At 51.2% G+C, this 24,360-nt stretch overlaps 7 protein-coding genes across 7 annotated transcripts; 3 read left to right on the forward strand and 4 right to left on the reverse strand.

Annotated features, from left to right (window-relative positions):
- Positions 1-3,175: 3,175 nt before the first annotated feature.
- PpBr36_06654 (uncharacterized protein) lies at positions 3,176-4,035 on the reverse strand (the record flags this gene model as incomplete). The annotated part of the gene is made up of 4 exons (XM_029893797.1): positions 3,176-3,281; positions 3,307-3,492; positions 3,738-3,863; positions 3,992-4,035. The coding sequence occupies 4 exons, from the start codon at positions 4,033-4,035 to the stop codon at positions 3,176-3,178; spliced, it is 462 nt and encodes a 153-aa protein (XP_029746005.1).
- A 247-nt stretch (positions 4,036-4,282) lies between these two features.
- Positions 4,283-6,853, forward strand: PpBr36_06655 (uncharacterized protein; the record flags this gene model as incomplete). Its single annotated transcript, XM_029893798.1, has 7 exons — positions 4,283-4,345; positions 4,461-4,477; positions 4,551-4,623; positions 4,699-4,833; positions 4,902-5,786; positions 5,854-6,049; positions 6,117-6,853. 7 exons carry the CDS (start codon positions 4,283-4,285, stop codon positions 6,851-6,853), a joined length of 2,106 nt encoding a protein of 701 aa, XP_029746004.1.
- A 3,590-nt stretch (positions 6,854-10,443) lies between these two features.
- PpBr36_06656 (uncharacterized protein) lies at positions 10,444-12,805 on the forward strand (the record flags this gene model as incomplete). Its single annotated transcript, XM_029893799.1, has 3 exons — positions 10,444-10,539; positions 10,632-10,688; positions 10,757-12,805. 3 exons carry the CDS (start codon positions 10,444-10,446, stop codon positions 12,803-12,805), a joined length of 2,202 nt encoding a protein of 733 aa, XP_029746007.1.
- A 745-nt stretch (positions 12,806-13,550) lies between these two features.
- On the reverse strand, positions 13,551-15,665 carry PpBr36_06657 (uncharacterized protein; the record flags this gene model as incomplete). Its single annotated transcript, XM_029893800.1, has 2 exons — positions 13,551-15,277; positions 15,407-15,665. 2 exons carry the CDS (start codon positions 15,663-15,665, stop codon positions 13,551-13,553), a joined length of 1,986 nt encoding a protein of 661 aa, XP_029746006.1.
- Positions 15,666-16,290: 625 nt separating this feature from the next.
- Positions 16,291-17,598, reverse strand: PpBr36_06658 (uncharacterized protein; the record flags this gene model as incomplete). Its single annotated transcript, XM_029893801.1, has 2 exons — positions 16,291-16,766; positions 16,845-17,598. The coding sequence occupies 2 exons, from the start codon at positions 17,596-17,598 to the stop codon at positions 16,291-16,293; spliced, it is 1,230 nt and encodes a 409-aa protein (XP_029746009.1).
- A 1,002-nt stretch (positions 17,599-18,600) lies between these two features.
- PpBr36_06659 (uncharacterized protein) lies at positions 18,601-19,079 on the reverse strand (the record flags this gene model as incomplete). The annotated part of the gene is made up of 3 exons (XM_029893802.1): positions 18,601-18,718; positions 18,781-18,960; positions 19,030-19,079. The coding sequence occupies 3 exons, from the start codon at positions 19,077-19,079 to the stop codon at positions 18,601-18,603; spliced, it is 348 nt and encodes a 115-aa protein (XP_029746008.1).
- A 2,064-nt stretch (positions 19,080-21,143) lies between these two features.
- Positions 21,144-23,739, forward strand: PpBr36_06660 (uncharacterized protein; the record flags this gene model as incomplete). The annotated part of the gene is made up of 3 exons (XM_029893803.1): positions 21,144-21,248; positions 21,413-22,095; positions 22,173-23,739. 3 exons carry the CDS (start codon positions 21,144-21,146, stop codon positions 23,737-23,739), a joined length of 2,355 nt encoding a protein of 784 aa, XP_029746586.1.
- Between the last annotated feature and the right edge of the window lie 621 nt (positions 23,740-24,360).

Below are 24,360 nucleotides of genomic sequence, written 5' to 3' on the forward strand. Positions count from 1 at the left end.
TCACAATGACCCGAGGATCTGGACTGGAACGGCGGGAAATTGACGGCCTGTAATATTGAAAGAATGTTACAAATGGAAAACTTGAGGCCAAGATCGAGGGCCGGCAAACATCAGTAAAAAGTCACCCCGTCATGCTCTTCTTTTTTTTTTCGACATAGTACAGGATCAGGTGAGCGCTACCGGGCAGTTGGACCTAGGTAAGATTGGACGCAGGTAGTGATTCCAGGGAACCAACTGCCACTTCAAGGCTCAAGCCTGTTAGCGTGAGAAACTGGGGTTAGATAGCCGGACCAGGAACAGAGCGTCGGCGAATACTAAATTCATCAAGTGTAGACATATGAATGACTCCTGTTGAGCCCAAGACTCTGGGAAGCCGCGACGTTGACACTTATTATTAGACTCTAGTTGAGTATACGCTCGATACGGTAGTCGGGGGGGGTCCCTTGGCGATGATTTTCCAGTCGTGTAACCGGCGGGCTTGCCGGAGTAGAGGGGTTACTGGGGAGGGGTGCTAGGTGGTTACGGGCGCACAGCGTGGCGGCATGAACAGGTGATTGCCTCCCCGGCTTACCGGTAAGCGGGGAGCTGCATGCTAGCATGACTAATTCCTAGCTAGGTAAGGTCCCCTTTTGATATCCCTAGATCTTCCCAGGTGGCACTAATGTTTTCCGTCGCCAGCCAGGGTTACCAACTGTATTCATGGGTTTTTATTTTATTTTCTTAACTTTTGATTCATTGAGCATGGGTGGGGGTGAACATGAGACCATGGAGAATTTATATAAAAATGAAAACAAAACATAAAAAAATAAAAAAATAAAAAAATAAAAATGAAGGCGAGAGAACCAACGCCGGCGTTCTTGCTCTCAGTCTCAACCGATACATACCTTGTGCCTTGCGAATAGAGAGTCAGGAAAAAGCTCAGGTCAAACTCATGGTAGAAACAATACGAGATATTAAAAAACCCAAAATGCCAGAATGGCCAAAAACGAACAGGATCAGGAATGGTGCCGACTGAATATGGATAAGGTTGTGGTTTTTGGGTTGTGCCGTGACCCCTGCAAAGAGCCGCACCGAATCGGTACCAGCAAGCAGACTTTGACCAGGTTCGTTTGCGACAAAGGTGAACCAGTATCGTTGAGGACAGAAAGAGAAGATTATCAGATTCGATGATGAGGTCCGATGTTCAACGGCGCATCCGTCTCGCAATGAGTCTGCAGGTTTCCGATCTACAAAAGATATGATCAGATGCAATGCTCGCAGCGAGTTGTCTCTCCCTGTATGTGTGTTGTATGTTATCCGGTGGCACTGGAGAGAGCCAAGAACTTGTTGCTGGAATGAGACCGATCGGGTCCAGTACCAATAGTCAAGACGCTCCCTGCTGATGTCTCAAATCTGGTACGTCGAATAAGGGAGAAGCGGCGAAACTACAAGTTCCACATGGAAGTACTTTGGTACCGCTCAAGTCGTCGCTGAAATCTGAGTGAAATCCACTCCCTCCATGCTGCCAAGGAGGGGTGGAGCGCTTAATCATTGATGGACACAAGTGATATTAGTGCATCTCGTGCATGTACAGTACATCACACTATCTCAGCAAACGTACTGTACATACCTACCCCTCAGACCCTGAGAGAAGCAGGGTGTTAACAAAGGCTTACCTAGCTAGTTTAGGGGTTATGGGGCTCTTGAACTGTACTCCATGAACTGTTTTAGTTCAAGCCACCGTGGCAATCAATGTTCACGTTGCGAGAAAGAGGGAACAAAAGATTGCAAACAAATTAAAACAAAACAAAAAAAACAAGTAGGAAAATACATCACTTCAATGGGGAACCTGCAATACCACGTATGCTCCGTAGGCAAAGCTGGGTATAGCCAATAGCAATTACGTTCAGCCCAGCACCTGCGAACAGGGATTGCCGCGGAGATCTGGTAAGGATCGGCACCGACGGCAAGGTGCGGTCAGTCTGCGCGTGTCTCTTGGCAGACGTACTGTGTATCCACTGTAAGCAAGAAAGGCAAGGGTTATCAACCGGCTAATCGGAATCAGGAAATTCAACGCGGAAACAACTCGTGGTACAAACGCGGCGAGGTCAGTAAAAAAAAAAAAAAAAAAAAAAAGGCTGGGACGACTCTCTTCCTCGGACGACGTGGAATGGATGATCTCCTCGGTCACAAATTATCGCACGTTTGGAAGTTCGGCCAGAATGTTTCTCGCATTCAATCGGCCGTGTAGGGCACTATTCAGCAGCCTAGCTGATTTCCAGGCAATGAATACCTTACCTTCCCAGGGTGTGATTTGACGATCTAGGCGAACGACCAGCCGACTGGCTACTCACATAACAAGGGGTTGCATTGGTATAGGAGCCTGAGGAGGTACTGTACGCAGTACGTAGAGTACGAGCGAGACCGGTAGCTTGTAGCCAATGGTTAGCGTACAACAAAGGCGCCGCCCACTTCGTACTCACCCATTGATCGTCAGCCGTTCCGCCGCCAAATCAAACCCGTGGTGCATATACCTACCGGTAAACGTACATTAAAACAAGCAGCCTAACCCATATTTCCAACTTAGATGTAGCAGGCATATATCCATGCCCACGGACTCGAGTAGCATTTGAATTTGGCTTTTTGGGATTACCACCAAACCCAGCAATGTCTACCGGAAAAAGGAACTGGAGAGTGGGCTTGACGCGCGGACTACCGCAAGGATATGGCTGTTTCGCAACGAGCAGCGAGTTCGTTGGATGGGACAGCCCTGAAAAAGGAACATGCCTCTTGCTCACAGTGTGCGGGAATGCGGGACCCATTCCCATTCACAGGGGCACCCCGCCCCACCCACTTGGATCTGATTCCCTGTCCCAGTTCGGGCCAACTCTTGCTTCAACAAACTCCCTCCCTCGAGGCCGCCGGGAGAATACTCCACAGCGCCATGTCGTCAGGTCTTCCAGGGCTCTCCAGTCGTCTTGCTTGCTTGCCCATTTTGCACACACCCCAAGTTTCCACCATTCGGCTGGGCCAAGCTTTACATCAGCGCTGGCCAAGCTGGAAAACTCGGATGCTGGCTTTTGTGGTCAATCAGAAAGGCCCTGCAGTGAGAAGCATCCATAATTTTCATTCATTTTTTTTTTCGTCTACTGTTTTAGTTGGTTTGTTTTTTTTTTTCTTTTTTCCCTTCTTCAATCTAATTATTCCTGGATAGAGCGAAACTTCGACAGGTGATAGATCTACCACCGATACCATTCATTCCACATGTTATGTCGTAATTACGATTCGCGCCTCCAACTTCACTGTAGCTCACGCACCGGCACTCACACACCCATGCTGTCCCGCCATTGACCACCAGCAGGTTTACGCAGGACCTCACTTGCTGCCAATACACGCATGCTCAACCTATCTAACTTCTGGAGACCTGCATACCAAGACCACCCAGGCAGACACCCGAGATCCGAACTGTCTCTCACACCGTCCCCCCACCTCGCCCAACCCTCCCTACTTGCGCTTGAGCAAAGACAAGATTGCTGGTCCTGTGCCTCTCCTTGGCTAGAGGCCTATCCGCCTACACAACCACACCCGTTGGCACCCAATTTCTCCAACCATATACGCCGTCCTTGGTGCTCTTCCATCGGCTGCGACTGGGGCTGACCCTTACGACATCGACTCCCATCAGAAGTGCACCTCATATCCTGCACACACTAAAGCACGACGCTTCGACCAACAAAAACAACGTGCGTGACGCGACGTACTGACGACCCCTGGCCCAACGCAACAACACAGGCTCCCGCTCCCCAAGACCCTTAATCACGAAAACTTTACTCGAAGAATCTTGCGCCTCGTGCGCGACAGCGCATGCGCCAGCCACGCGTGGTAGCCTGTGGTTTCTGCGCGCTTCAACATAGTTTCCAGGGCTTCACTGACATCAGCTGCGCCCTGGCAGCTTTCTCGCAAGAATTAGGAGGGTCCGGTCTATAGTACCTCGACGTGCGCCATCTTGACTGACAGCGCATGGTCGAGGCAGCTGGATGCTGTGAAGAGAGGAAACATTTTTAAATCCTATACGATATTGGTCTGTGCCTTTTGGCTCGAGCCGATTCTCGGTGGAATACGTTTCTAGGTCCTTCATCTGCAACTATTTGGTCTAGTCAAGACCGCAGCAACGTTGTTGTTTTCGTTTCAACGCCCAACTCCCCAAGGACCGAACGGTACATCACTGCGGAAAAACTGTGCAGCCTCTGCATCGACCACCCCTCTGACTGAAAGTACACTGCACCAACATCAAGTTTACACAATCATGCCGCCTGCACAAGAAAGCGAGTTGGGGTCGCAGGGAGGGAACAACAACTCCAGTGACTTTGTATGTGATGGGCTCTAATATCCGATACACCTGGAGGTCGTGGTGCCTGCATAATCCTGTTCAAAACTCTATCAAAGGCTATATGGATGACTAACGCAGTTGCTACATTATTTAGGTTCGGAAACTATATCGGTAAATTCCTTCCCAGGGATGGCGACCCTCGTGTCAACCTTGGGACAAATTTGCTAATCGTTCAATTCGGTAGTATGTTGGAAGATCCATCAGAATCAGATATTGTCTGCTGGAGTGACGATGGAACTAGTTTTATAGTAAAGGATGTAAGCATTAAGGAACTCCTACACCCACTGATCCCACACATCAATGCCAGGGCTCTGACTCGGAACTCGCTCTAGAACGATCGCTTCACCAAAGAGATACTCCCACAACACTTCAAACATAGCAATTTCGCCAGCTTTGTGAGGCAGCTTAACAAGTATGATTTCCACAAAGTACGGAACACAGACGACAACGCCCAGTATGGCCCGAATGTAAGTTCTATGCATAATACAACTGTAAATAGCATACCATATGCATGACCTGACCAACACCAATTTAGGCGTGGGAATTTCGACATACCGAGTTTGCGAGGGGTCAGAGTCACAACTTTGATATTATCAAAAGGAAAGCTCCGACAACCAGGAAACCAGCTCCTGCGGAGGCTGCCTTTGATACCAACCAGCATGTCGGGTTAATGAACGAGTCTCTTCATGCAGTGATCCAACAGATGCACGAGCTTCAAACTGCAAATCACAACCTGGCGATGGCCAATAGGATTCTGACAGACGAGGTTTCGGGTCATCAGAAGTCGTTAAAGCTATTTACCCAGTACTTTCATGAGATTATGAACCATTTGGAGAACCAGGACGAGCGGAGACGAAAAACCACGCAAGCAAATGGTGCTTCGGGATCGGCCCAGGGATTCACCGCCGGCGGTATGAGCTTGCTTCCTGGAAGCGATGATGAGCCAGCGCCAGAACTACGACGTGCCCGAGAAGTGCTAGAGAGCATAACCTCGAACATCGATGCATCCCGCAATTCCAATGCTCTTGAAAGGCTGGCGCAGCAGCAGCATAACAACGTCGCCTCGCCACCAGACTCGACGACATCTTCCGCGGCCCTGCTCTCCCAACAACAGGCCTTCAACATGACATTCACTGGGGTCGACATATTTACGGACCAGAAACCAATGGTATATCCCGTAGGACAGACCACAGGAATCGACCCCTTCCATGCCGACCATATCAATAATATTCCTTATTCACAGCCTCCGGCTCTGGGAGCCATCGATGCTCCGGCCCAGGCAACACCACCGCCAACGGGAGGGATGGCAGCTGCCGTATGGGAGACGAAACCGTGCATATTACTGGTTGAGGACGACAAGGTCTGCCAGCGCATCGGATCCAAGTTCCTTACCCATTTTGGCTGCGATGTTGAGACTGCCGTAAGTGTACTTTACTCTCAGGTTCCGGAAGTGGTGACGAGTGCTAACACCACTTGTAATGGGTCAGATGAACGGATTTGATGCCGTCTCCAAGTTCTCAAGTAACCCCAACAGATATTCGCTAATATTCATGGATATTATCATGCCTGAAATGGACGGTGTGTCAGCCACGAGCTCGATCCGTCAACGTGGCGCCGTTATCCCAATCATAGCCATGACCTCCAACATCCGCCAGGAGGATATAACAACATATTTCGAATTCGGTAAGTTCTGGAATTTCCATTGCGAGTCTGAAATCATCAAACCATGGAGACTGACAGTGTTGATCAGGCATGAACGATGTTCTGGCGAAACCATTCACCAAGGAGGGAATGGTCAGAATCGTCAAGAAACACTTGAGCCACATGCTCAAGTTTTCGGCGCACTCGCACGAAGAGGACTCTGCTTTCGCGGGCGAGATGGCTGGACAGGCACCAAGCACGGTATCTTCAACACCATTCACTCCGGCAGGCCCTCAAATGATGATGCCTCAGTCTGTGCAAATGCAACCGCAAATGGCGACTCCTCCTGCGCATGGCATGCAGCAACATCTGGCAGCCCAACAGCAGCCCCACCATCAGATCAAGTTTGAAGGGACGAGCGGGGGAACGATACCGGCAACGCCAATCAAGTTTGAGAGTACACATTCCCCTGCGTCTGTAGGAACTGTCGGTTGGGGATCGCCAATGATGAACCACAGCGGTGCAGCTATGGACGGCAGCACTGGTTTCTTGGGGGCAGGAAATGGTGGCGGGGCCATGAACCTCGGGACCAGCGGCACACAGCAAAGGTCGCCAGCGCCATTCAACGGCATGATGACGATGTCTGGACAAGCAGGTATGCCAGGAGGAGGACCGATGGCGGTGCCAGGGGGCAGCCACGCCGCTCTAGGCCCCAATTCCATGCATCGCCTTTCGGAGCACATGGCACCAAACAACATACAGATGCGGCGCATGATGGATCACCAGGATGACCAAGCCAACAAACGTCAACGTGTACATGCCGGAGCCTCGACTAGCTACCATTAGACACAGTTGCCGGCGAGTTGTCGATTCGACTTTCAAACGTCACCAATTATTCCAACTTGATCACCGTTAGGTCTTGTTGCCTACCGCCTCTCAAAACGAGGCGATAGTCAGGGAATCATTAGGCTGTTGCATTGGAGCGCGGATGTCGTCGATGGGGGTTCGTTGTTTTCGACCTTATATATGTTGTGGCTACCTATTTAAGATACCATTGTGCAGCGCCTTTTTTCGCGAGCGTGTCAAAGATTGGGGGTTATACCGTTGTCTTGTCTTTTTTTTTCCTCTGGTTTGGGTTTCCATCGCCTTTTGTTTAGGCTGGGCATGACGTGGACACTTTTTGTGGCAAAAAGTCGCGGGAGTTCGGGGGCGTTTTGGTCGTCATCCAATATAACCTGACGGGAGTTGGTTCTTGAATACCAGGGCTATGGCGTTCCATGCCATGAACGGGTCGGGATAGGGGTGTTGTTTTCTATACGGGTTGGGTTGGTTTGGATGCTTTCAGGTCACCTCGCCATGATGGGGCGACTCGGCAGTCTGATCTATAAAGGCCGGATCCATTATTGATGACAGATGAACGTTGCTATGTCCCGCTGTGGTGAATTCGTAAAATCCAAATGGCGATGGGGAAAAGGCGAGGATGCCAGCTTCGTGGACTGTCTTTCGGCTCTGTAGTAAGTGTTTAGGCTCTACGCGGGCATTCGATGCATCACGGTGTAAGACAGAAGTTGGAAAAAGAAATGAATGAAGGATGATAAAAGAAACATAACATCACATCTGGAGAATGCAAAACTGCCAAGTGCCGGTAGGAGAGGACAGAAAAAAAAACCCACAAACACACATAGGGTTGGCATATAAGAAAACAAAAGGAACTTTCAGGGCAGGAGGCAGGCTCGGTCATATTAAAGTGTAGAAAACATTGGACGAGCTAGGGAAGGGTCCCGAGTCTAGAACAACGGCTGTAACCGGAGGTAGCGCGGAGTTGCAGACCGTAGATGGGTCCAGGCCCTTTTTTCTTTCTCTCGTATACACTTTTTATTTATGGAGTTACCCCGTCTTTTATTTCTGGGGGTAGCCCAGGTACCTGACCCGGTTGTATATAGTATGTATATTTCGCCGCCAATGGAGCACCCGAGAGTCCGGGACCACCCATTTAAAGGAAAAAAAAAAAAAAAAAGAAAAAGTATAAAGCGTTGCAATCACAGGGCTGCAGCTAAATTGATGTGACGAGGGGTCCGAATCCTACAAGTCCTATCCCACCTGGCGATGAAACGTAACGAGGCGCAAGCGTACGGCGAGCATGTAAGCGGCAAGTGGGAGTGACCCCAGGCCCAGCTCAAAACGAGATTTCGGCCCCCAGGTTCAAGCTGAGATAAGAACCAGGTGATTGATAATCATAGAAGTACCCGAATGTTTGCAGAAAATAATTAGAAATGAAATGAATCCGTCAAAATACCGGGATTGATTCTAATATGGTCTAGATCTAGATCAAATGAGGAAAATATATATAAACAGCCAGCCGATTTAACAGGATGGCGACCAATCAGTCATAAGGGAAGAAAAAAGTTCGGTTGATTAGCTCCGGGGCTGACTTTCTCCTGTCGTGTCACACCTTGGGGCGGGCCGATGCTGGTCTGGATCCCCCAGGATAAGAAGCTACGGAGCTATTCTAGCCAGTCTCTTGGTACCGGTGAGACTGGCGGCTAGTTGATGGTGGGGAGTGCTTGGACATCTTTGCCTAACCTCTTTGCTCCGTTGTGCTGATTTACAGGTTAAGTGGTTTGGTTTGAAAAAAAAAAAAAGAAAAAAAAAAAGAAAAACAAAAAGGTGCTTGCGTATGTTGTTCAGCCATTCTTCGGCTCAGCGTATTTACATGGCCGGGAGCTGTTGCCCAGTGGATTTATCAATTCCACGAAGCTCCGTAACTGATTCGGTTTCTATACCTACAGACATGTGCAGTTATGTCATATTCTCAGTGTCTCCGGAACTTCTTTTTTTTTTTTTATCAAAGTAATCGCGGCTGAACAACAAGGCCGTCCAAGAGAATCAAGCTTTTTACTTTACGCCAATGAGTTGGCGGAGGTTGGATTTTCATCAGGTTTAAACGACGGGCAGGCAAAAGGGAGTTCATTATAGCAGACAAGCCAAGACAACACGCTGTGTGGGGGAAGCAGTCTCAAGCGAAAAAGAATTGAAAAAAAAAAAAAAAAAAAAAAAAGATCCAGTTTCCCCGGATTTTCATCCGCACTTTTTTTCCTCTTAGTTCAGGGTCGCTTCCCCCTGTCATGCCATTGCTGCCAGCCGAGCTCCCAAGGATTTGTTGGGTTGTCTTCATTTCGGTCACAGCCCATTGATGGTATTGCTGTCGGATGATGACGATATGAACAAACAAGATGGAGGGAAAACGGGTAATAAATCACACAAGCTAGGCTGAACGATATTTGGGCACGTTTCTTTTCGTGGCATTTGAACCCACCCCAAATTTTATGTCGCGCATCTCCTTGGCTGCAGACGCACCAGGCATGCCTATGCAGGACCCCCGGCGAGAACTAAGAGGTCTCGACTGGCCTGGAACGGGCGGAAAGCGGCTGATATGGTCACATGGGATTTGTTATCGAGTATTCTTGACTTTTTACAATCTATGTTGGGGTGCGCCAAGTCGTTCGAGGGTTGCCTTCTTTCTATGTTACGCACATAAGCTGAGTGTGCTCCGAGATCTGTTGTCGAGGAAACTCCAGTACAGCTGGCGAATAAAGTACCCAAAGGTACCGTTGCTAAAATAGATGGAAGATACCGTCTGTTTGTCGGCAGTGGAAATATTGACTGTTAAACAAAGCTCAGCTTCATCTCCGTCTCTGATCCAATCAGCCACAAGACGAGGGCCAGACTCGCGACCATATTTCGGGCTACATCCTTTGCAAACATTGTACAGTAGTTTAACCCTCCGATATTAGGAAATCTTCCCAAAGACAAAGAAGTGAATTTGCCATTTCGAGACGGTGACAAAGTTCTGTATGCTACCTATTGCTCGGTATCCTTGTGAAGCTAAGTGCAAGAAAAAAAAGAGGAGGAAAAATCGGCGTGATCATGGATGACAAAAATTATATTCTGCTCTTTGGCTGCTGGTAGTACTAACATCCGATGACTAAGACGAGAACAGAGTCGAACCGGCGCGTCGTTTTTGTGCTTCAAGTCTGAGCTGGCGCGTCGGCGATAGCTGACTTCCATCTCGTGTGGGGACTGGCCACTAGCTACTTTCATGGCGTAAGGCAGAGGAAGCTCCATAGCAGCTCCGTCATGGCATGGTGGGAGGGAGATGCGGGGCAAATCGCAAGCCCATTCCCGTTCTGCTTGCAGTCACAAGCAAAAAGTCCTCTAGCCTGGTTGAGTCATCCCACCAAGCAACGAGCAAAAAATTCATCCACATCAAGTAACAACATTCCATATTCAAATCGTTTCAGTAAGCTGTCAATTGATTTATCAACAAACTCACAAGTCTCTTGCTGCACGGACCTTAAGTCGAGCATAGACCAGTGATTCTAGGGGAGGCTGGGCTTTGGTAGTCTTTGGCTTCCAGCTCGCTCGGCGAAGCAGCAATGTCGCAACATAAAGGCGGCAAGGCCGCAGCCAAGGGCAAAAAGTCCGGCGGAGGTGGCGCCGAGGAGAAAGCCGAGGATATCGTCCAGGCCGTTGTAAGTCTTTGCTGCTCTTTTGTGATTCAGGTCTGGTTACCTGCCACGGCATGATGCGATGCTGATAGAAGACTCCTTTCCGTCCATGCCAGGTTCTCGCCGACTCGTTTCAAGACCGCTTTGCGCCCTTCACCCTAGAAAAGCCACGAGTATGCATATATCCCAGCACTCCATGTTATCTCTTGTGCTCATGGCCATTGCCTGACCGTCATCCAAGTGTCTTCTCCCATTAGCGAACACGCCCCTGATCGAGTACACACTTGAGTACCTGGCCATGAACGGTATTCATGAGGTCTTCATCTACTGCGGGAACCACACAGACCAGGTTGAGCAATATATACAAGATTCACCGCGATGGAGTCCTGCCGGCCACATATCACCCTTCTCACTTCTTGAGTTTGTGCGCGTCAACGATGCCTCGTCCCCTGGTGACTTTCTACGGGATCTTGATAAGCGAGGCCTCATATCTGGCGACTTTATCCTCGTCCATGGCGACCTGGTCGCCAACATTCCCCTTGACAATGCCCTGACCGCTCACCGAAGGCGCAGAGAAGCAAACCGGGACGCCATCATGACGATGGTCTTGCGCGAGGGGGGGCCAGGCGACCACCACACAAAATCACGGGGTACCACACCCGTCTTTACAATCGAAGCCAAAGAGGGTCGGTGCTTGCAGTTTGACGAGACGAACCCGTTACAGAGCAGCCATTACACCTTGCTTGATCCTGCCGTTTTCGAGCATGACGAAGTCGAGATGCGCACTGATCTGATCGACTGCGAGATCGACATCTGCACCCCAGATGTGCTGGCCCTTTGGTCCGACAGCTTTGATTACGAGGCGCCTCGGAAACACTTTTTGCATGGCGTGTTGAAGGACTGGGAGCTCAACGGTAAGCTCATCTACACCAACATAGTGAACGAGGGATACGGTGCTCGTGCGAGCAATCTGCAGCTATACGAATCCATCACACGCGATGTGATTAGCAGATGGACGTTCCCCATGGTTCCCGACAACAACCTTGTTCAAGGACAATCTTATGCTCTTCGCCGAAACTTTGTCTACTCCGAAAAGGGCGTCAAGTTCGAGGTTGGCAGCCACGTCGAGAAGTCGGTGGTGGGAATGAAGACAACGGTAGGGACGGGCAGCACTATAATGAACTGCGTGATAGGCGAGAGGTGCCACATTGGAAACAATGTCCACATAAGCGACAGTTTCATATGGAGCGACGCCACCATTGAGGATGGAGCTAGGATAACGAGGTCTGTCGTGGCTAGCTCTGCAACTGTTGGCAAGGACTGCACAATACCAGCAGGCTCTCTTATCTCATTCGGCGTACAATTAAGCGACGGAGTCTCCCTCCCCGATGCAACAACATTATCACTTTTTACACGGGATCGCCTTCTTGCAGAAACGGACACGAAACTCCTTGGACCATCAGGCAAGGGGTCGGTATACCAATACGAGGACGAGGACGAATATGACGAGTTTGACCCGGCCAACCTCCAAAGGACACTCATCTACTCCACGGCACACCTCAATATTTCCACTTCGACGATATCTTCATTCAATTCAGACCACTCGGATGACGAGAGCGACGACGGTGGTCTTGGAGGCGGTGCACATGGCCACCTCGATCCTGGCTCTAGCTCTCGAGAGCGACATTCATCCATGATCTCGGAAACATCGGCCGGCTCGGATAACGCCAGCACATCCTTCCACAACGATGCCGTAACAAGTCTGGTGGATGCCCTTCGATCCGAAGACAACAAGGATATGGACGGTGCTAAGCTCGAGTTCATGGGCCTGCGCCTCGCTACCGACGCCTCGGACGCGGCTGTACGCCGCGCTATCGCTACGTCACTGGTGAGGGCTGCCGTTGAGCTGATGCAACAGCTGACTGGCGCCCTCGAGCCGTCCAAGGCAGCCGAGCGCGCCCTGACGGCCAAGAAGGGCACTTCCAAGTTCGTGTCGGAGGTTGGCGTCGGCGGCGACGACACAGCCGATCAGGCAGCTTTTGCGCTCGCGCTCCAGAAGGCGGCTGCGGCCGCCAAGGGCATCGAGACTGGTCGCGCGGGCACGTTGCTAGCGGCGCTGCTACAGCATCTGTACAACCTGGACGTGCTCGAGGAGGAGGGTATCTTGGCCTGGTGGAAAGGGGCAGATGCCGCTCAGGGGGAGAAGATGGTCACGGTCAAGGAAAAGTGCAAGGTCCTGATTGACTGGCTGCAAGAAGATGATGACAGTGATGATAGCGACGACGAGTAGAAAACGAAAGAAATGGTCTGGTCAGTGGTTTGCAGTTTTTGGGTTGGCATAGAGCCATTTCTGGTCATTGCAAATAGACAAAAGACGCAAACTCCCAACATTCACCTGTTGAAATCCATGTCTATCTATCCTGATACTGTGGCAAGAATGTGCTTTTTCTGTATGCCTCTTGTTAAGTCTTGACTCTGTTCACCTCCATATAAACATCGGACCTATATCCTTTGGATCTACCGACATGTATAAGAGGCCATCAGCTCAACAAAACATTGAACCTCTGACAGTGAGTGGTTTCGATGGGGGAGCGTAGCCAATTCTTATATTGATAATCATCGCTTTTTTTTTTTTTTTTTTCTTTTCTTTGTGTGTGTGTTTTTCGTATAGTTGGAGGTGATAATACATGGCCGTCATCGTCTGAATGCCCTTTTGAACACAACCCCCATGACTCCCCGTACCCCTGAAATCTATGAGATGATGATTGCAACTTTCCGCGGCAGGCGGCTTTTCAGTTTTTTTTGGAACAAAGCATGCTGAGTAAACAAGCGAGGGGTATTTCGTGATATCCGAGAAGAAGAAAAAGGAGACCTAGTGAAAACAATGCTGAAATATTCACCGCCCACATATTGACATAATAAAAGACAAATTAAAAAAAGATTGAGAAAAAGCTCAACGACGGTCCCCGGCTGAAATATAAACCTAAAATGTGCTGGTAGTTTGGCAATAACTCAAGTCCCGCATCATAACAAGATCAGTAATAACTTCCCACGTCCGGTCCGCCGTAGCCTTGGCCAGCTGCGGGCGGTTGCCAGACGGGCGGTGCTTGAGGCAACTGCGGGTAATAGGCCGCACTGGGGACTAAGGGCGGTGGCGGCGGTACCATCTGCTGGGTTGCCTGGTAATGAGTGTATGGTTGCTGTGTTTGTGCTGGTGGTTGCTGCTGCTGCGACGGGGCCGCATAGCTGCTATCCTCATATGATATCCCGCCACTGCCGCTGTCGCGCTGCTTACCCGGGTCGTCCAGCGAGTGGTATGAGTGCTTCCCGCCCCTCCCACCACCTCCGCCCCGGCCGCCGCCGGCTCGAAAGCCGCCGCCGCCGCGCGAGTTTCCACGGTTGCCTCTGCCCGAGTTACCACGGAAACCACCGTTGCCGTTGCCGTTCCCGTTACCGTTGCCACGGCCGCCCCCGCCCCTGGAGTTGCCGGCTTGGCTGTGGAAGTTGCGCTTGCCATTCTGGAAGTTCCCGCCGCCGCGAGAGTATGACGGCGCCTCGTCTTCAGCCGTGTGCTTCCGCTTGGAGGCCTTATTGGCGAACAGACTCTCATACTCGCCCTCACTGGGGTCCTCGGCCTCGATGCGGAAGAGAATCTTCTCGCCTACGGTCGTCTCGAAGATGAAGGCCTGGTCTGGCGGGAGAGGCTGCCAGTTTTGGATCTTGCTGGCGTCGATAGGCCTGGCGCCCTTCCTCAGTGCGAGCACAATGTGCGGCGTCTTGTTGTCGGTGTGGTACTTTGCGGTGATGGGGACGGGCCGCACGCTGGCCGCCCAGACGTTGTTCTCGAAGCACCCGAGCCCAACCACCTCCCACTTCATCTTGCTGCCCATGCCGCCAACCTTTTCCAGAATGCTATGCGGACAGGGGCGGGGACAGATCATGATGTTGTTGGCGTGGACCTTGAGTTCCGACTCTGACGCCCGTGGGAGCTTAGGGGCGACAAGGGCCAAGAGCCGGGAGGTGTCTTCGGGGTTTACCAGGTATCCAGTGTAAAAGACCGTCTTCTTGATCATGAGCTTGTCGCGCCTCTGGTCTCCTTGCCTCGACGCCAGCTGAGCATTGTGTGTATTGATCAAGTGTTGCACCTCGGCCACCTCGACGACGGGGTCCAAATTCGTGCCCAGCTCGGCGACGTGGATGACCTCGGCGGTGATTGGTTGCCTGTTTGGCGCAGGACCCCCCTGGTTGGCGGCGGCTGCCATCTCGTTGAGCCGCACGTTGTATTCGCTCATGAAATCGCGGAACCCCTTGACGTGCTTGGGCCGATCCTCGTAGACGCGAATCTCCTTGGCGTCCTTGTACGTCTCCATCAGGGTTTCTAGGTAGACCTGCTTAAAGATCATGGTGCTGGCGAAGCGCTGGCCGTCCGGGCCGACGGCCGGCTTGAGCGAGACCATGTCGAATTCGAGCCCCCTGCTGGCGACCATGCGCTTGACCAGGTCGGCGAAGCCAGACTCGGAGCGGCCGGTGAGCAGCACCGTGAGCGCGTCCTTTTGTTTCATGCTGAGCTGGACAAGCTCGACAACCTTTTCGTTCCACCAGCCCTCCCAGCCGCGCGGCTCCTCCTTGAGTATGCCGTTGCCGGTCGCGGCAAGGATGCGGCTATCATGCCACCAGCCGCCATTGAGCAGGTCGGGGTTTGCCAGCAGGCCGATCGTTGGTCCGTTCCACAACTTTGGATTGGGCAAGGGTGTCTTGAATACTATAGGACAGATGGGAAGGATGAAAAAGCGTCAGCACGGCATGCAGGCGGTCAAGACACGACTTCCGATGGGGGGAGGTTTCCGGTCATGTTCTTGGGAAAGTAAGACGAGAGAGGGGCTTGACGAACAGGTGTTATCAAAGTCGTAGACGTGGATTGCGGTGATTGCTTCGACGGGCGGTAGTTTCTTGTTGAGAACTGACCAGCGGTTCATGGCGGTCGGCGTATAAGTGCGCTGCTGCTGCTGCTGCTGCTGTTTCCCATTGGCTCGCAGTACGGCGGCGGCCGAGGCGGAGCCATGATGCGCCGGATGGGCGTTGCCTGAAGGCGCCATGGCTCGTCTGAAGAGGGGGGAGAGGGAGACGCGTGCGAACCTAGCAAGCAACATTCATGGGCGGCTGTGTTTTTCTGAACGGGTGGGTGGGTGTGATTTTTATCTTTGGTGGAAATTGAAATTAAATGGGCGTATCGACCGAGATGATGAGGTCAGTTCTCTACATCACGCCGTCAATGGCGCGCTGAAAGCTAACTGCTGTGGGTTTTTATAGTGGGGCCGATGTCGCTGAGCCAAAACCCCCTGCCGTACTGGGCTGTCTTGTCTTGCTGTATTTGTATGTACACCTGGAGACGAAAGCCAACCCTTATTGCATATTCCCTTGTCCCATTGGTGTAGACCATGGGTTTATCGTTCAGAAAATTCAAGCTGATATAACAAGTTGCTTGATGTCTCATTATACAATACTGCAACTATCTTACTTATTTCCTTCCCAACATTGCTACCACTGAATCTCCGGATCTGTCTCTAACACAGCGGATTCGTGTGTATGTCTGGAGAGTAGTCCATCTAAGGTACTTCTCTCACGGCTCGGCAAACAATTTTTTTTTTTTTTTCGGTTGCTCGCAGCTCACGCAGTCTCAACCGACTTCTTCTTCCAGCCGTACATGCGATTCAGGCGCTGTGCAAATAAATATTGGCACCGAAAAGCCCTAGATGTACTGGTGTAGTCGTTACTTCATTCTCCGCTAGCGCGGGCTGCGGTTATGACACGGGAAGCGGCAGCCATTTCTGCTCGCTGTTGGGTTGGAGTTTCTCCTGCCTCATGGTATCGATTATTGAGATCGACAAGGCTGTCCTCGGTGAGGTCCTCGTACAGGACCCCGAGGTTTGTGCCCGTGTTCTCAACGACGAATTTGTCTAGAACCCCTAGAGAAGCTGAGGCCATGCCTGGCTCGAGGAGATTGCCAACCGAACTGGCGAAACCTCGCAGGTCCAGGTCACCTTTGACCCGGTTAAGCTCAGCTTCAAGCTCCTGTGACCTCGAAACAAACATCTGGTCTTTCTTACGCAAAAGCGGGGGCATCGAGACGACAGGCGAGACGTCACGCATAAACCCTGTGATGACTACTTTATCACCGAGTGCTTGAGCCTCGCGGGTCTCCATCTTCGCCTCTTCATCGAGATGACTAACGTGCAGTGCGCTCGGTTTAACTACACAGTCCACGGCCTTTGGTGCAGTACTTCCCGCCTAGCAAAGACGTAGTAAACAGTGAAGCTGGGGATCTGGACGAAAGAACTCTTTGGGGTCGCCCTTCATATTGACGCGCTTATTTCCTTGTTTGTCGTATCCTAGGGAAACGCGTTTGAACTGTTTGGCACCACTGGCTGTCTGGATAGCGTGCTTAAGGCCGGCCTGTGTACGAACGAACACCAGATGACAGATGTTGTAGAGTTCCTGAAGCAAGATGGGCCGATGGACTTTGTCACCGTACTCCTTCTCCAGGAGCGCCAGTAAACAGTCTACGTACTTCGAAATGGCGGCGGTCCGGACTGCATCGTGGACGGCATCGTGGACGGCATCGAAAAACGAAATGCTGATGTATTTGTCTGTATCGGCCGGCAAGCGGCGGCTCTTTTCGTCTGGAGCTAGCCCTGGGTGGCTGAAGAACCGCAGGTTCACTGCGTGGGCCAACACAACTGGGGCTGATGATAAGAGAGACTGATACTCCCGGAATGCACCCTTCTGGGCCTGGGCGCTGGCTACCAGATCTTCAAGGGAGAGTTTGGCCGGTGGCTGCGAGATTGCAAGCTTAGAGAAGGTATCCGCAGCTGACTGGGCCTGCTTGTCTGGCAACTGCTTTCTGTCCCTGGTCTTCGATCCTTGGTCCAATATATCTTCGACAAGAATATTGAGGACCTGCAGGATTGTAATTTGACGCATGAGAACCAGCTCGCCGTAGTCTTGACAGATGAGCATGCCAGCGTCGATGGCTTTCTTCAGCCCAACCAGAACTTCAGCTTTGTGGCTTGGTTCTACTTTCATGGTCCAGCCGTACTTTTCTTCGTCCCGGAAGACCGAGTATCAGTTTTTAAAAGCATGCCCCTGTGCGCGCTGCATGTTTCTGGTGCGCATGTTGTTGCCGATGACCCATTGATCGCCAGCTGAACCGTCTAGACCCCTGAAGAACTGATCTTAGACGGACGAAGTGGCGCAGTGCTTGAGCATGTCTAGTAAATAGTAAGGGCCACTTGCAGCAAGGTCTCCAAGGCTCATTTCAGGAGCAATAAGATAGCTATCGCTAACACTCCGATCCAATGCATGTTTCAGATATCCTCTAGTAGCGAAAGTAGACTTGAAGCACCTAACTCGCTGGTGCTGATCGAATGAGCGCCAAATATCATGTATCCGGGCCGAGTGTCGTCGATACTTTCTAGCCAGATCCGCCTGGAGCTCTTTGGCCAACTGATCGTTCCCGTCCTGCGATTCCATTTTCAGTATTCAGCGCGGATTTGATGGGGATTGTGAGGGTTGCACCGAGAGAGGTTGCCGAGCAAGAAGTGGTGGGATGGGATAATGGTGGGAAGGGGGTTTCAAGAGTCTGTTGGGCGCGAACGGCTCAGCTGAATTTAAAAAGCAAACAAAAAAAAATATCAAGAGCTGTTCCCACCCCTCAAGCATCATGTATAATGTAGCCATATAGAATCATAAAGCCTACCTCTTCAATCATATCTGCCCAAAGTGGCGGTGTCACTCAGACCGTCCTAACTTTGATAGCAGGACCTGTTTAAGTTATCATGACTGACAAAAATGGGAAGAGGTTAGTATCAATGCTTAAGGAATGTTCCATCACAAATATCCCCGAACATAGTACAATGAGGTTCATGCATGATTGTCCTCAAATATCTATTCACCGACAAGTCCTTATATGCTTTTGGGTTATAAAACTGAACAAACCGCCGCTGATGGGCTCAAACGCCGAACGCCTCCAAACCCGGAAAATGCGAGATCTCTCATGCGAGGGACAGGTCCCCTATAACATAAAATTCATGCCATATCCACATCTGCATCGCTTCTTGGCTGAGGACCCTTGTTGTCCGTCCTCAAACCGATAGCAGCCTCAGCCTCCTTTTGAGTATAAGGTTCCTCCTGGAGCTGCTTGACACTGTAGGTTCACAACTGTCAGGACTGAGAACGCCATGTAGATGACGGAATGAGCAGACTAACCGTCGCTTGTGAGGCTTGCCCTTGCGGTGCTCTACAAGACTGTAGTCCGTCTCGAACCACTTGGCGCATTCGATACAGTAGTGCCTGCCGAGGCCGGGGAGGTCCTCTGATGCTTTGGTGTCTTTCCACTGAGCCAGATGCTTTGGTGATAGCAAGTCCGCCTTGATCTGGTCCACGTCCCTGTCAAGTGACTATCAGCATACTGTTTGAGAAACCTGAATGATTGGTGATCGAGACTTATATTCTTACCGTGTCTTCCTCCGCGTCTTCGTTATGGTTTTCTTGTTTGTCACACCCATCTTGAGAGATTTCAGTTGAACAGATAAGGTGTATCAAGTCGATGGTAAGTACAGGGCTCTAGGCCAACCGCAAGGCTGAAGCAGGTGATGTCTAATCAGGCTGAGGTTTTCAGGAAAATCCCGTGACAGACTACAGCGTATTTGCACTTGCAAATCTTGCTCAAGTGGATTGAGGCGCAATCGGTGATCAAAAGTGGATCTCGATATGCACTCGAGGTGAAAATTTTGGAGGGGCATTTTTTTTTTTTTTTTTTTTTTTTTTTTTTTTTTTTTTTGGCGCAGCCACTTAGAGATGTGCCTGGAGGCAGGGTTAAGCTACTAATGGTAGGGCCCATTATAGGTTGAACATGTCGTTGCATGTGGGAGAACCTTGGAGAAAAGTAAAAGCACTCGTTTCGTCACGTACGGAGCAGAGTAATACTGCAATGCATGCAAGGATATGCAAAGAGTCTTCTCCAATCATGAAAACTTATCGCCAACAATTGCTGCATAAAACCTCAATTCGCCTCTGTCTTATATTGAGAAAAAAAAGTTTTTCTCTTGTTTACTTATATCCTTGCCATACGGGTTACAGTCAAAATTTTGCCTTGAAACAAAAATGTGGGCCATAGCTTGATCTCCGTTCGCATTTTAGCTTATCTCCTCGTAACACCTACTGACTCCGAGGCCCAGATGGGCTGGTCGGTCGCCGCCGAGGAGTTTGTGACCCGCCGTCGGCTGAACCAGACAAAAAAAAAAAAAAAAAAGGTCTGCACAGCAACACTCGAATCAGGTCGTTGCAGGCTGGAACATTCACGTGAAGATTGAAAAGAACAGATTTGAAATTACCTACGCTGGCTTATGGAATAGTAATAGTATGCATTCCAGCAAGCGCAGTAAGCTTCCAGAAAGCTTCACAAAAGGAAGTGGCAGGTCTGCTGTTTGGTGTCTAGGACCTATAAGTGACCGTCTGAACCCTGAAGCTCTGGTCGGGTTTAATATTGTTTGTCTATGATAAAATCGGGCCGGCGGCCTGGCCAGCTAGACCTGTTTGCGCACGGGTTGTGGATAGGTTCGATGCGGAGCGGGGCGGCGGAGACCCGAGGATTTGAGCTCGGTCTGCGAGGCTGGTTGCGTTGCTGTCTAGGGAGCTAGGGACGGCAAGTGTAGACATGTGGGTAAAAGAACCACGAATGTGGCAACGTCGAAGGATCACGAGAATTGACTGATGCACTCTAGAATTCGGTGCGATGCAAGAATGAAAAAGAATGGCACATGCTCAACATACTAGCCCGTATCTGTACAGAGTATACTGTAGGGACCTAGTCTAAAACTAGAAACTGGAGGGTTTAAACGCTCAGGCTTGGCATAAGATGGAGGTCAACTCCAACGGGGGTGAGACCAGACCATGCATGACGCGCCCCGGACAGTGTCTGTGAGCTCAATTGACAGGGAAGGGAAGGAGATTAATTCTACGGGTAGACGCTGTTCAGCAGCCACAGGACAGATTGATAGATGGCTGAATGCTTGATTCTACTGTGCAATGATGGACGGACGTGCGACGCGTGTTGGACTGTATGCAGGAAGGTGAGTGAGTGTACATGACATGACGTTGATCTAGAATCAACAGGAAATAATTATCCAGCCCTCATTGGCTTCGAAAAAAGATTCCAGGAGGCAGGGAATAACGGGCCAAGGCTAACAGTGTCTGCTGTGACGTCCGCGTTGCTTAATCCTTGCTAGGTCAGGAATAATCCCTTTTCTCTGATTCGTTGCGCAGTGCTCCTTATAACCGAATTCCCCAGACAGTGGGGGCGGGAGCTCCAAAATCTTAAGCCGCAGTGGCCGAGTAGTGTCTGGAACAAAAACCACGCTGGTCGCTACCTCTCGAGCAAATTCTGCTTTTGTTATCTTGTTTCCCATTCATTCACACACATTTGTCGGCCAGGTGCTCCTGACTGTTTTCCTTGGGCTCAAATAACCAGGAAGAGTTCAATTCCTCCTTTGGAAAACGCTTGTCTAATTAATTATATCTGATTTGTTCTTCTTCCATTTTGTCGGCAAGTAACGCCTCACACGCCCAGCATGCTGGCCCTTCGGAGAGCTGCCGCGGCATCGCCGCTGGCCCGCGTGAGCGCCGTGACACGTCGCCGCATGGCAACGGTCTCGGACAGCCCGCTTGACAGGAAGGTGAGTGATAGATTTTACAGCTCTCTCTCTCCCTGAGCTTGCAGTCTGGTTGAATTGTTTGTTCTTCAGGATTTTAACCCAAGGCGGATTCATTGGAGCTACCAACCCTGCCCCGTGTCCATTTCATCCCCTCAGTTGCTAATTCAATTCTTCATCAACCACAGGTCAGGCAAAACAACTGGGAGGAGAACAACTTCATCCCTTACAAGAAGCTGTCGGAGAACCTCGCCATTGTCCGCAGCCGTCTCAACCGTCCCCTTACATACGCCGAGAAGATTCTCTACTCGCACTTGGACAACCCGCACGAGCAGGACATCGAGCGTGGTGTTTCATACCTCAAGCTCCGCCCTGATCGTGTTGCTTGCCAAGATGCCACCGCACAAATGGCCATCCTTCAGTTCATGTCGGCTGGCATGCCCTCCGTTGCGAACCCCACCACGGTTCACTGTGACCACTTGATTGAGGCCCAGGTTGGTGGCCCTAAGGATCTGGAGCGCGCCGTCAACATCAACAAGGAGGTCTACGACTTCCTTGCCTCTGCCTGCGCCAAGTACAACATCGGTTTCTGGAAGCCCGGATCTGGTATCATTCACCAGATCATCCTCGAGAACTACGCTTTTCCCGGTGGTCTTCTCATCGGTACTGACTCGCACACTCCCAACGGTGGTGGTCTCGGTATGGCTGCCATTGGTGTTGGTGGTGCCGATGCCGTCGATGTTATGGCTGGTCTCCCCTGGGAGCTGAAGGCTCCCAAGTACATTGGTGTCCACCTGACTGGCCAGATGTCTGGCTGGACTTCGGCTAAGGACATCATTACCAAGCTTGCTGGTATCACGACCGTCAAGGGGTAAGTCACTACTAAAAAGCTTCTAGCCGTTCCTGGCGCGCCCAAGGCCAACGAAAACTAACAGAATCTCCTTGCAGTGGTACTGGTCACATTGTTGAGTACTATGGCCCTGGTGTCGACACCCTCTCCAGCACCGGTGCCGGAACCGTCTGCAACATGGGTGCTGAGATTGGTGCTACCACGTCTGTTTTCCGTTTCACGGAGCGCATGGCCGACTATCTGAAGGCCACCAAGCGTTCGGACATCGCCGACTACGCCCGCGCTTACGCCAAGGAGCTTCGCGAGGACGAGGGTGCCGAGTACGACCAGGTCATCGAGATCAACCTGTCCGAGCTTGAGCCTCACATCAACGGACCTTTCACGCCCGACTTGGCTACCCCCATCTCCAAGTTCAGCGAGGCTGTCAAGGCCAACGGCTGGCCCTCGGAGCTCAAGGTCGGTCTCATCGGCTCTTGCACCAACTCCTCTTACGAGGACATGTCTCGTGGTGCCTCCATTGCCCGTGACGCTCTCGACCACGGTCTCAAGTCCAAGACTGCCTTCACCATTACCCCCGGCTCGGAGCAGATTCGTGCTACCATTGCCCGCGATGGTCAGCTCAAGACCTTCGAGGAGTACGGCGGCATGGTCCTCGCCAACGCCTGTGGCCCTTGCATTGGTCAGTGGGACCGCAAGGACGTCAAGAAGGGCGAGGCAAACTCGATTGTCTCTTCGTACAACCGTAACTTCACCGGACGTAACGATGGCAACCCTGCCACCCACTCCTTCGTTACTTCTCCCGACCTCGTTGTCGCCTTGACCGTCGCCGGCTCTCTGCACTTCAACCCCTTGACCGACAAGCTCAAGGACAAGGATGGCAACGAGTTCATGCTGAAGCCCCCGACCGGCGAGGCTCTTCCCGCTCGCGGCTACGATCCTGGTGAGAACACTTACCAGGCTCCCCCCAAGGATCGCGAGTCCGTCTCGGTCGCCGTCTCGCCTTCCTCGGACCGTCTCCAGGTCCTCTCTCCTTTCGAGCCTTGGGATGGCAAGGACGCCAAGGACCTCCCCATCCTCATCAAGGCCAAGGGCAAGACCACCACCGACCACATCAGCATGGCCGGCCCGTGGCTCAAGTACCGTGGACACCTGGACAACATCTCCAACAACATGCTGATTGGTGCCATCAACGAGGCCAACGGCGAGGCCAACAAGGTCAAGAACCAACTCACTGGCGAGTTCGACGCTGTCCCCGCTGTAGCTCGTGACTACAAGAAGAACGGTATCAAGTGGGTTGTCGTCGGTGACTGGAACTACGGCGAGGGTTCGTCGCGTGAGCACGCCGCCCTTGAGCCCCGCCACCTTGGTGGCCTTGCCATCGTCACCCGCAGCTTCGCCCGTATCCACGAGACCAACCTGAAGAAGCAGGGTATGCTCCCGCTTACCTTTGTTGACCCTGCCGACTATGAGAAGATCAAGCCCGACGACAGGGTCGACATCAAGTGCACTGAGCTCGCTCCCGGCAAGAACATCACCATGACTGTTCACCCCAAGGACGGCAAGCCCTTCGACATCCCCTTGGCTCACACTTTCAATGAGGGCCAGATTGAGTGGTTCAAGAATGGAAGCGCATTGAACACGATGGCTAAGGCGAACAAGAACTGATTTATGCGTTTGTACCGGGGTGTTTTTTTTTTTTTTTGTGGTCTGGCTTTTACTGGGCTTTTTTTTTATGTATAAAAGAAAACTGGCGCATTTTACCCAATTTTACTTTGTTATGACTTTTCAATTCAAATACCCTTAAAAATATTCCAAACCTTCCGAACGAGATGAAGTAGTTCCCATTCGTGTGTGAATAAGGAATGTATTCAATCTAGAAAGTTCAAGTAAAGAACGTCCTTGGACCGGATGTGTTAGAAGTACTGTTGCCAAGCCTGGCCGGGGTCTCGTTTAGTAGTGGACTGCCGAACAATTGAGTCGGGACCCGCTGGTTCGTGGATAAGGAGAATTCCAAGGCCAGATAACATAGCAGAAGGATTGATCGCCTACCTACGCAACCTCACCTCTTAGCCAACCTTAGCTAGGTTTCCGAAACTGGAATACTAGTCCTATCGATATTGACAGCTGGTGACGCCCTCGACCTGGCTAATCTCGTTACAGCTGTTGCACTGCGTAACAACAGAATTATTCGTGACGGCAAGCGTTGCCACGTCGGCATTTCGACCAACACTCGCAGCCCAAAAGGTTTCGCCAAGTTCCAGTTCGCGTCGCCGAAGCCTCCGACAA

Source organism: Pyricularia pennisetigena (genome assembly GCF_004337985.1).
Source record: "Pyricularia pennisetigena strain Br36 chromosome 4 map unlocalized Pyricularia_pennisetigena_Br36_Scf_6, whole genome shotgun sequence".
Taxonomy (NCBI): Eukaryota; Fungi; Ascomycota; class Sordariomycetes; order Magnaporthales; family Pyriculariaceae; genus Pyricularia; species Pyricularia pennisetigena.